Raw genomic sequence first — 12,944 nt, 5'->3', positions numbered from 1 at the left:
GTGCTTTCTGTCTGTTACATGGCAACCTTTTCATTTGTCTTATTCTCAGTTATATTTTGTAATCGTTCTTAAAGTGTTGTCTTTTAAAGTGAAACCATTCTTTATATATATATATATATATATATATATATATATATATATATATATATATATACAGTACACTGAAAGGCCTGTGTTGTAGTGGTTAAAAAACTCCACAGTGAAACTAAGTATTTTCTATTTAACTACTCCCTATAAAAAAAAAATGTCCATATCTGCTAAATCAGGCTGAAATTTTATCTGATAATAGCCCAGAATGATCATGCTTCTCTTGTAAAATCTCTAGAATTGATAGGAGTCCCTCACCCTAAAGTAAAACACATCTTCAAGCAGATCAGCATATCTGACATTTTCAAACTACACCACCTCAAAAGATTAAGGTTTCATCTCCCGTATAGCTTAATAATTCATATTAACATCAAAACACATCTTGGCTTCACCAGTGCAACAGTTCGTACTTTCTGGAAGCCACCCACATGCGGCAGCCCGACTCACCTCTGCTACGAAATGATAGAATTACATCACTCTAATAATAAAAGATAGGAACCTGCCCTGGCTCTTTATAACTGGAATCAGAGTCAAATGGGCCTGCATATCACACAAAGCTAAGAAAAACAAAGAGTTAGATATTGAATGCTAGAACAAATGTCAGCTACAGGTATTTACTATGGGACAATTTTCAGCCTTTTGGAATTTTGCTCACCATACCACTACAGAGAAGGATCAAACACATGCAAATCAGTTTTAGGCTCGTCCCAAAACACGCAATGCATCCTGAATGCTAGGTCAAGCCCACTCCGTATGGGAGCACAACCAACCCCAGGTACGTGTTGGGTACATTTTTGACCTTGTTGGAGCTCATTCAGCCAAACCTCCCCCCCCCCCTTTCCTAGTTGAAAAACTGTATATTTACAGAATCTTTTAAATATTAGTAGCAAATGCATGCTAATGCTTGGAACTTTAGTTTATAACCTGGCCTTTTTGGGACTAGCTTTCTGTATCTGAAGCACTGCCCTACCAGCACTACAAACTCTGCTACTGTATCGAGCCTTCATGTGACATTTTAAGCCCCATTGGTTTCAGAAATTCATTGAAGAAAAGTGACTCGTCTTGCAAATGGAATTTAATAACAGTGAATTCTCCCTATGTTGGTTTAAACTTTGCATTCCCCTACCTCTTTCCCTTCCCTGTCCTTAACTTTCTTTCTCTGTTCTTGCCACACAAATGTTTCAATTCTTTGGACATCATAGGTTTGACATTCACTGTAAAAACATGATGAGCTCTTTTTATCAAATGCTCTTTGTAAATTAGTTGTGCCTTCATTCGGAGGCTGCAGTAATCCTTATTTGTGCAAAATCAGGGGTTGCGTCTGAATAGGGATTTCAAATGGTGTGGTAACTGTTGGAAATGAAGACACAGGAAGGTAAGTAGAGATGTTTATTATCCTGATTCTCTGGCACCAACTGACAAGCCAAGTCTCAACATTCTAAGGCAAGCTTCACTACAGGGTTCTAAGGAGGGAGATACCAACAGGGCAAAAGGCGGTGGGAGAGGGAAAGATGGAGTGAAAGGCACATGGTAAAGATAAAGTATATTACAACACATCTCCCTTGCAAGGGAAAAAGAGAAACAAAGTAATGTTCAATGAAACATCACAATACAAGAATGGAAGGATACTCAATCAAGAATAAATTACATTTCATAGTCAGTTTGCCAACAAGGTGGATGACGACTCCTGACATCTTTAGTTGATCTGGCTATTGGAGGAATATCCAGGAGTGTATACTTTAGGACAAATCGCCACTTTGTCCTTGCTCCAAGTGCTTCCATCTTCCAGTAACACAGAGCTTTTGTTAACATGTTTGATTCTCAAAGGTTTGGAGAAGGAAGAAATCTTAGAATGACCCACATAAGGTCTTTTGATTACTACCCACTGACCTATGTGCCTATCTGTGTCGCTTGTTCCCCATTTTTGATCATACTTGGATTTGTACATGGATTGGTGGTCAGCAACTTTTTCTGCAACGGCTGATCTGTCATTCCAAACGGGACAGCCTCCATTAAGCCAGTTAGGAGTTAACTTAGAACCTGGATTCCTCCCTTTGAGAGAAGTAAATGGAGAAACTCCAGAAACAATATTGGGAGTAGTATGGTAGGACCACAACATCTTTCTTATGGCTTCCCTGACAGGCTCTTTGGAGATACAAGCCAATTGGATGGTGTGTTTTATCATCCTATTGGCCCTTTCGACCAATCCATTGGCCTTAGGACAGTAGACTGGAGATTTTACATGAGTGATAGACAAAGTGTTCATAAATTGTTTCATTTCATCAGAAGTAAATTGAACTTCATTGTCGGGGACAATGGTGCTAGGAATCCCTTCACTAAAAAATGTGTCCTTAAGGAATTCAATAAGTGTCGAAGTGGTAATAGAAGTGACGTATTTGGTGCAGATCCAGTGAGAATGATAATCGATGAGAACAAACATGAATCTCTGAATTAGGTAGATTGAGAGGACCAATAATGTCAAGTCCTAATTTGTCCCACGGTTTAGAAGGAACAGGAATGGGGAGGAGGGGAGCTTTGCGAGTGATTTTGGTCTTATCACTAGATCCACAGGCTAAGCAATCCTTTGCCATCTTTTCTGACAAGGAGTCCATGTTAGGAAACCAGTAATCATTCCTAATCTTGCTCTTGGTTAAACTTCTGCCAGGGTGACCCTCGTGAGCAATTTGAATAATACGTTTATACATGCCCTTGGGTGGTAATATTCTGTTGCACCTATGTATGTTTTCACCAATAATAGATAATTCGTCTTTTACAATCCAAAAAGGCTATCGGTTCTCAGGGACATCTTTGAGGTTCTTAAGCCACCATTTACTAATGAACTCTTTGAGGGGAGCAAAAGTGTCATCATCACGTGTACATTTCTTCCATTTGTCTCTACTGACCATTTCATCAGTAACATCATTCTTACTGTGCATTCATTCATTACAAAAACAACCTGCTTAAATTTGTCAGGGAGAAACTCAGTATTCTGAGTGAGCTGCTCAGCATGGAAGAAAACATGCAGTATTACCCCCTGAATTTAGGGATTTTGATGAGGACATGTGTGTTCTATAGCAAATATGAACTAAATGCATAGACTTGATTCCATTGACATATATTGAGATAGTTAAATCTGGATTCTTCCACCAAAGTACCTCTTTTAAGGTAAGCTATGAACGTGGCCCAGGCTACATATGGGGGAGACAAGAAAACGTTAAGGTGACTTTGGTTTGCTTTAGAGATGGGTACCTGACCAACCTTTTACTCTAGTTTTGTGATAGCATGTGTGAAGGTATTTCGCTACTCGCCCACCTAAGCCTGCCAACTAATTACCCAAGATCTGGGCCAATATTTGAGTACTTGTTAAAGTCTGTCGCAAAATGAATTGTAGAATACAAATGATCATTAATGTTTTTTATTGCAGTTACTTCACATAAAAAGCAACAAATACCTCACAGTGAACAAGAGATTGCCAGCTCTTCTTGAGAAAAATGCTATGCGAGTGTCCTTAGATGCTGCAGGGAATGAAGGTTCCTGGTTTTACATTCAGCCATTTTGGAAACTCAGGAGTGAAGGTGACAATGTAAGTGTCTTCTAAAACTAAGCTTTCATACACGGAATTGAATATATTCTAGGTTGAATCTGTGCATTACGCTTAGTACACTATACTTTCATGAGAAATGCAATTTTTGTTCAATGCTGCTGTCATTAAATATATATATATATATATATATATATATATATATATATATATTAATTGTATACATTTTTGAGGCATGCACCTTACTTTTCAGCTTTCTTGAAGCATAATGTGTTTACATACTAGGAATGTGATTTGAGGTCACCGATACAGAAATCTGAAAATCATCCACTTTATATGATTTGTGAAAGATATGAGGCCCGAAAGTTTTAACGATTTACACATATTGATGTGTTGCTGGGGCTCTCACAGGAAATCAATATCCAGTCCATAATCTTGGTAGAAGAGTTGATCCACCAGACCTTTTTCAGAGTTTCTTGCAGTAAAACTATGATGGAGATATAGGGGCAAGGACTTCTAAAGGTTGCCACTTTGAGAGTGCAGACACTCTCTCCCTTCCCAAGCCAGTGCTCATGCTGGTGTTTCATGTTGTTGTACTTTTAGAAACTAATTGAATGGAAGTGTGTTTAAGTTCTGTGTAAACCGAAACAAAGGGGAGACTCAATCATACTTGTGCACTTTACGGTTGTCACAATGGTTTTTAAAGAAACAAGTGTAGAAGTCTGAATGTGATAGACTGCAGGAGTGTGATTGATAGGTAGAAGGGTGTTGGTCTGGGTATTCTGCATTTGATGTGGTAACGGATAAATGCAAAGTGAGGAAATTGAAAATGAATAAAACAATTTAATTTAACAGGAAATATATATATATATATATATATATATATATATATATATATATATATATATATATATATATATATACACTTAAAAAACCATAGGTTTCACACATGTTATAGTTAGCTGGACATTTCACTCGTGAAAAACCATTGAAATTCCCCCGTTATAGTTAGTTCAGATAACTATAACTCGCGCGCCCGCAATCCACTGCTGATGACGTCACATATTACATCACTCATGACATGGTCAGTGGCATCACTGATGACATCATCCTTGTGATAGAGTGGCGGCCACGCGAGTTATAGTTATCTGAACTAACTATAACGGGGGAATTTCAATGGTTTTTCACGAGTGAAATGTCCAGCTAACTATAACATGTGTGAAACCTATGGTTTTTTAAGTGAATTTGCAAGGTTTTTTAAATGCTAATTCCTATCTATAACGTGTGTGAAACCTATGGTTTTTTCAGTGAATTTGTACGTTTTTTTAAATGCTAAGTTATGTTTTTTTTTTTTTTTAAGGTTTTCCACCGTGCGCGTACGGTACGCGGAATTTTTCAGTTTCTACCATACGCGCACGCTACGCGTACTCCGCGATTTTTCGCAAAAAACTTAAAGGAAATTTTGGCCCTTGGAGGTCCTTCTGGGACCCCCTGACAAAGGCTAGGGGGTCAGGAACTGTCCACCCTGCCCCCTTTTCACGTTCTCCACCTTTGTTTTTCACCCCCTCAGACTGCGAGAGACAAAATGGCGGCCGACACTTCCTGGTTTCGACCGATTCAAATGTTTACTAAGATCTAACAACCAATCAGAATCGCGCTCGCGCACGGCAGCGTGCGCGTACGGTAAGTTTTACCATACGCGCACGGTGCGCGCTTACAGATATATATATTGATTTAAATGCTATTTTCTCAGGAACTACTGGACAGATTTACACCAGACCTGCAAAAAGCACATCCCTGACCTGAGGACTACCTCTCTGCCAAATTTCAAGTAATTCTGTTCAGCCGTTCGCGCTGTAGCTTGGACTAAAGGTCCTATGGAAAAATGCATGGGGAAAACGCGTTTTGGGACCCCCCCCTTTTTCTCAGCCCCTGCTTGACGAATCCCCCCGAGACTTTCAGGGAAGGAGCGGAGCGCCCCACCTATTTTGAAAATTTTGCGAGGATTCGTCAATCGGCGCCAAAGTTATTCCAAATAGAATGTTGCGGATTTCCTATGGAAACACAATCCTAACTATAACTATCTACTGGCGACCGCCAGTAGATAATAAATAAATATATATATATATATATATATATATATATATATATATATATATATATATATATATATATATATGTTTGTCACATGATGATTAATGTGTTTTTATTAATTGTATATAACATTGTTTAATGATCCTGTATCTATACGGTGTATATTTCTTGATATTAGTTATGTTATTTAATGAATATGAGAAGTATATGCATTTATGGATTACTTATTTGGGTATACTATAAGCTGTGCTGTGAGAAAATAATATGTGGGTTTTGTATAGATAAGCTTCATTGGTAGTGCCCACTTCTTGTGACCTGTTGTTTTGCATAGAGATACCCTGATGTTTAGTTATTAGTCGTGTGTCATTCCAGGCCATTCGCTTTAGTAGTCATTAACATTGTTTTTGTTACATTAGTTCGACTAACAGGATGGTAGGATAAATAGATCTGTGCAACAATGTCAAGGAACATATGATGACCGTGCTTATAGATATCACTGGCTATATGTGGAAAAATCCCCAAGATTATTACAAATATACTTTTTCTCTATGGGAGACTTTTTGGAATCCCACATTTCAGTTTATATTGTGCCTATCAGCCACTTCATAGTTTTGCACTTTCTCATTCCCTTCTTCTCTGTCCCTCCATATCTCATTAGTAAAGCAGCTGCAGCGGTGTCAATGCTCAGGGATGTGGGGGCCTGCTACACCACAATTTCTGCTCCCCCCCCCATCTGCCACGTGGATACAGAGGGGGCCCATTTCTTTACTTTTCATTAGGACCTGTCAGCCTTGCTATACCGCTTTTACAAATCATAGATGGGGGAGAGATTTCTTTGGCATCAGCCAAGTCAATTTTTCCATGGATGTGGGTGGGGGGGTCCTCAATGATCAGAAATTATATTACACATGAAAATAAATAAAAAAAGTAATTGCTTGGAAGATGAGCAGCTTGAGCGGTAAACACAGTACTCATCTTGCTCATAAGTTTATTACCTCATGGCGATGGAGGTCGGGATGCTACTTCCAATAGCACTCTGTCTGATTTCAGGCTTATCCCATTCTCATGGTCATAGCTTGTTGAAGGCATGTATGGAATCCTGTGGAGACAGCTTGGTGTCTTTCATTTTTGAGGCCTCTCACCTCTGTGTTAAACAGATTTCCTTCTATAAAATATGCCAATATGTATAACAAGGACTCAGGGTCTCGGTGTGTTTATATAATTCTAAATGAGCCACAAAATCCGCAAAGCAATGATCCCAGTGGTACAACATAATTTGTGGTTTAGTCCCCATCACCTATTTTTGTCTATGTGTATGGGGTGAGTTGTGCGGTATTATATTGCACAATCAGATATGTAGCCCCTCTTTAGGCAAGCTGCAAGCAAGATATAGGGACAGAGCTGATTCTCCTAGGTGCCCGAGATGACCTGTAGCTGTGTTTGTGTGATAGCGATGCCATTCTCCTAGACTGTTTGGACTTAGCAGTGGCTTTCAGCCCTGTACTCATTCCTTCTTGATTAAGGGTCTTGATTCAGCAAAGTCTCTGGCGAAACATTATAATTCCATAAATTGACGGTTTTGCTAGAACCATACAAATGTTTGAAAAAAGTTTTATTTCAATTATTGGAAGTTTCATAGTTGGTAATGTTGGAGCACTTGACCCAGGTGCAAAATAACTAAGAAACAAAATTAAATAGAAGTAAGAAATGTGTGAAATAGTGCATATACAATGTATTTACATGTAGTCATTTCATATGCATAATACTAATTAATTTTCAAATCTTGATTAAAACAAGCAGCTTAGCCTAAATTGATGCCTTAATTTGCATGTAAAATTAATTACACATTAAATCATATACAAAATTGTCCTTTGCTTAATCTTTTCTTTCAAATTTTGAGAGTGTGTGTGTGTGTGCGTGTGTGTGTATATATATATATATATATATATATATATATCAAAATAATACCCTTTTGGACATAGTGATGCATAAATTATGCAAAAAAAAGCAGAGAACTCTGGGTAGTTCTGAAGTTTAGGTGGAAAGCAGTTCCTGTATAGAGCACTCTCGACACCAGCAACACTCTAAATCTGCTCACCTCAAATGTCTGCTTTTCTATCAAAGTCTTTAAGCAGAGGATTGGCCAGTGCTATCCATGTTGAGATGGAAGGGGACAAAGTATTTTGCCATTCCTACAGCAAAGTTTATAAGCATTGGTAAAATACCAACCAAGCTAACCTGAAATGAATAAAAGCAACCCCTAACACATGTTTCGCTCTGTGCTATGGGACTATGACTGGCAGTGTGAGTGTCTGAGTGGTTCTGTCAGTGGGTGCATGGGTCTGTGAGTGCGACTGCATGTGGGTACATGAGTCTCAGTGTATAGCTGAGCGCATAAGTCTCTGGGTGGGTCTATGAGTGGGTGTGTGTGTTGACTGTATGGGTGTGTGAGTGTTTGAGTGGCTCTATATGTGGGTGTATGAGTGTCTCAAAGGGTCTGTGAGTGAGTCATAAGTCTCTGAGTAGGTGAGTGAATGGGTGCATGCCTCAGTGTCTGAATGGGTCTTTCACTGGGAGGGCGAGTGTCTGGGTGGGTCTGTGAGCGGATGCATGACCTTTGACTGGGTGAGTGAGTGAGTGGGAATGTGTATATCTGAGTAAGTCCGTGAGTGGGTGTGTGAGTCTCTCAGTGTATGACTGAGTGCATAAAGTCTCTGAGAGGGTCTGTGACTGAGTGTAGGATTGACTGTATGGGTGTGTGAGTGGGTGTATGAGTGTCTCAGTGGATCTGTGAGTACATATGTGAGTAGGTCTGTAAGTGAGTGTGTGAGTCTCTGAGTGGGTTTGTATATGGGTTTGTGACTCTCCGAGTGAGTCCGTAAGTGGGTGCATGAGTATCTGAGTGGGTCTTTAAGTGGGTACATGACTGCCCAGGTGGGTCTGTGAGTGGGTGTAAGTCTTTAAGTGGGTATGAGACTGTACGTATGAGTCTGAGTGGGTCTCTAAGTAGGTGCACGAGTCTCTGAGTCAGTCTGTACATGGGTGCATCACTCTGCAAGTGAGTTTGTAAGTGGATGCATGAGTACCTGAATGGGCATGTGAGTGGGTGCATGAGTATCTGAGTGGGTATGTAACTGAATGTATAAGTGTGTGAGTGGGTATGTGAATGGGTGTATAAGTGTCTGAATGAGTTTGTGAAAACACACGAGTGTGTGACAGTGACCAGCGAGTGTGTGCAAATATATATTTTCACTATTGTTTGCAGTGACTTTGTGATAGTCTCGACGTCCCCACGATGGTACACGGGGGCTGCATTGGCAGTCGCGCCGTCGTCAAGAACATCGCACATGATAAAAAAAGTCAGTTTTGGAAACATCACTTGTGTCACTAACGCAACCATTTCTCAAACATGGGGTCCGAGTACCTCCATCCTGACCCCTTATGTGGACTTTCATACAAATGTTCAGCCCCAGGAACCGTTCCCGAACGATAAAATTGCACACGCAACTTTCTGTTCAGGTTGCGTCCAGCCAATCGGAGCATTTCGTTGTGGCTCGCATTCATGATTAATTATGAAACCACAGCAAAATATCCACGGCCAGAGATATATATATAACTTTCAGCTTAAATTTCTCAAAACCTACTGGACCGATTTGCACCAAATAACAAAAAACACAATCTGCATAACAACATCTACCTTTCTAACCTATTTGGTGAAATTCCGGCCAGCGGTTTGGGCTGTAGGTTCAACAACACGTTTGCATGGGAATTAACATTACAAACGCACCCTTTTTTCTTACCCCTGTTTCTCAGCCCTCACTGCACGGATCACCGCCAAACTTTCCATGACAGCCAAAACCTACTTAGACACTTTTTGGGTGGAAAATTTCATGAAGATTGGTCAAACAACGCCAAAGTTAGAGCCAAGTCAAAAAATGCTTTTCCTATGGAAACTAGGTCCTAACTATAACTACCTACTGGCGACCGCCAGGAGGTAAAATATATATGCATATATGTATATGTGTATATATATGTATATGTCTGTATGAATGTATATATATGTGTATATATATATATATATATATATATATATATTCACTGAAAAAACCATAAGTTTCACACATGTTATAGTTAGCTGGACATTTCACTCGTAAAAAACCATTGAAATTCCCCCGTTATAGTTAGTTCAGCTAACTATAACTCGCGCGACCGCAATCCACTGCTGATTACGTCACATATTACATAACTCATTTTACAAAAAAAACATCCATTTAGTCACTTATTTACCCATTTATTCTTCCATTAACCTTTAGATATACATATATAAAAAATATTTATTTTTCAGAAACACACATATTCACTGGATGATGTCATCAGTGATGTCCTCAGTGATGTCATGAGTGATGTAATATGTGACGTCATCAGCAGTGGATTGCGGTCGCGCGAGTTATAGTTAGCTGAACTAACTATAACGTGGGAATTTCAATGGTTTTTTACGAGTGAAATGTCCAGCTAACTATAACATGTGTGAAACCTATGGTTTTTTCAGTGAATTAGCAAGGTTTTTTAAATGCTAATTCCTAACTATAACGTGTGTGAAACCTATGGTTTTTTCAGTGAATTGGCAAGGTTTTTTGCAATGCTAATTTCTAACTATAACGTGTGTGAAACCTATGTTTTTTTTTTTGTGAATTTGTAAGGTTTTTTTAAATGCTAATTTATGTATGTATTATTATATTTTTTATATATTTATTTTACAATAAACTGCCTATGTATATAGTTATAGATTGACTGTATCCTGTAATATGGAATGGCTCAGCTCTTTTTTTTTTAATTTGCATAAAGTTGAACAGCATAGTTAATATCTTCTATAAACTTATAAAAAGTATAACATTTTTTTTTTTTTTTAAGTGTTTTTCACGGTACGCGCACCGGCAATTTTTTTATTAAACAAAATGTTTTTTTTTTTATTTACGAGGTCCTTTAGGGGCCCCCTGAGAAGGTCTAGGGGGTCAGGGAGTGTCTTCCCTGCCTCCTTTTCATGTTTTAGAAATGGTGTTAAAAGTAATTCATTTCTGAAGCGTGCGTGCACCGTGCGCGCATGCGTATGAGCACCGTGCGCACACGGCAAGTCATGTGATTACGAAACAACACTTTTCATTGGTTCATAGTAGTTTCTGTTCCAGAATCTTCAAACACCACACCTACTCCCCTCACTATTTCTTCTTATTTCCTGGGACAAGGATTCTACTTGAAAATGGCAGAACAGCAGTCTATTTCAGGGAGTGAGGAGGAGACCTTTGTGGTACCACCAAGGCACACCAAACAAAAAGACTCTTTCATCAGGAAATTCTTCACCTTTTTCCAGAGCGCCAAAAGAAGGTGAATGCCCCGAAAGTCACATGCACTATTTGTGGAACTGTGTTATCCAGAGGAGATCCCAACAAGAAATACTCTTTTAGTATTTATTCTATGTTGAGACACTTCAAGACAGTGCATCTTGTACCTTATGCTCGAGAGTCAACTAGAGCCCTAAGAGACAACCCTTCACCTGTTCAGCCGAGCACATCATCTGCGGCCGCAGATTTTCCGTGTACCAGGTCACTGGACATCCGCCCACTTTTCCAGAAGGTGCACATACATTGTAATGTGTGCAATGCTGTTATTTGCTACGGTGAGAGCAGTATTAACTTGATCGAAAACAAAATACAGCAGCACACATGCTCCAGCCCATAATTTTTTTCATTTATTGTTTTTGTTCCTGTTGAACAGTTTTTCATTACCAGTTTTTTTTGGTGCTCTAAACATTTTTTAAAAAATACAAAATTGTTAAACTATAAAAAAAAAAATACAAAACAAATAAGACAAAAAAATAGTTCTTTTCAGAACTCACTTCACTTCTCCAAGAAGAGCTATATTCCTAATATACTGTGTTGTAATTTTTTTTATGAATTTTCTGCAGCCGTGCGCGCACCGTGCGCGCACGGTGGTAAAAAACTCGAAATGGCGGCTGGGGGGTGTGCGCACTGTGCGCGCACGCCGCGATTTTTTGAAAAAAAATAAATTTGTTTTTCACCCTTCGGGGTCCTTCAGGGACCCCCTGACAAAGGCTAGGGGGTCAGGAACTCTCTACCCTGCCCCCTTTTCACGTTCTCCTCCTTTTTTTTTTCACTTTCACACATAAAATGGCGTCCGACACTTCCTGATTTCGACCGATTGGAATGTTGACTGACATCTAACCACCAATCAGACTTACGCTCGCGGACAGTTGGTGCGCGCACGGTGCGCGCATATAGATATTTATGTACTTTTAACTGCAATGTTCTCAGGAACTACTGAACAGATTGACACCATATATGCAAAAGGCACATGCCTGACCTGAGGACTACCTCTTTGCCAAATTTCAAGTAATTCTGTTCAGCCGTTCGGGCTGTACCTTCGACTAAAGGTCCTATGGGAAAATGCATGGGGAAAACGCGTTTTGGGACCCCCCTTTTTTCTCTGCCCCCACTTGACGAATCACCCCGAGACTTTCAGGGTAGGAGCTGAGCGGAGCGCCCCATTAGTTTTGAAAATTTCACGAAGATAAGTCAACCGGCGCCAAAGTTATTCAAAATAGAATTTTCAGATGAAATCTTCCGTTCGCTTCTCCTGTTCCTTCTTGGATACCTGAATCTTCTCTACTTCTTCCTCCAGTCTCTCAGTTCTTAACTCGACCTGGTCCACCCTTTCAACCATATCCGTATACAGCTTATTTACCTTTTGTAATGATATTTGAAGTTTTTTGGTCGCCTGACGCGCCCTGCGGCTCTCCTGCCTGGCCTCCCCTTGCATCTGCTTAAGGGTGGAGTATAGCAGATCAAGTGATGCCGGAGGGGCAGCTTCTCCAAGAGCTTCCGGTGCCACTGGTGTATCCCCATACACTTGGCTAGTAGCTGAGTAGTCCCAGTTTAGTTCCTTGACTGCAGTCGCTTCTAATCTTGCATTCAGCAGTTGTTTTGACCTCCGCTTCAGGGTCATGCATCTGCGTGCTGCCGCCCCCTGGGAGGCAGAAGAAGCCTCTGAATCTGACTCTCCTGATGATTTTTCTTCACTGCTAGAAAAATTGTCTGAGTCCTCGCTTACCGAATAGAATTTATCGGCGTCCGATGGGCTGAGTGGTAACCTGCCCTTAATAGTTATGCTGCTCCTTCGTTCTTGTACATTCTTCACACTTTGCTTG

The 12,944-nt window shown here is 39.9% G+C and overlaps 1 protein-coding gene across 4 annotated transcripts in view; it reads left to right on the top strand.

Moving 5' to 3' along the window:
* Window positions 1–12,944, top strand: part of ITPR2 (inositol 1,4,5-trisphosphate receptor type 2) — a 1,506,646-nt gene that overhangs the window by 423,730 nt on the left and 1,069,972 nt on the right. For all 4 annotated transcript variants that reach the window (XM_085652787.1, XM_085652785.1, XM_085652786.1 and 1 more), the window contains exon 5: window positions 3,512–3,670. In XM_085652787.1, the coding sequence (XP_085508913.1) occupies window positions 3,512–3,670 (159 nt within the window). The remainder of the gene's footprint in view (window positions 1–3,511; window positions 3,671–12,944) is intronic.

This window comes from Triturus cristatus, chromosome 4_1, assembly GCF_964204655.1.
Source record: "Triturus cristatus chromosome 4_1, aTriCri1.1, whole genome shotgun sequence".
NCBI classification, from domain to species: domain Eukaryota; kingdom Metazoa; phylum Chordata; class Amphibia; order Caudata; family Salamandridae; genus Triturus; species Triturus cristatus.
Note: the sequence above shows the minus strand (reverse complement) of the source record. Positions and strands in the feature narration are given on the sequence as shown.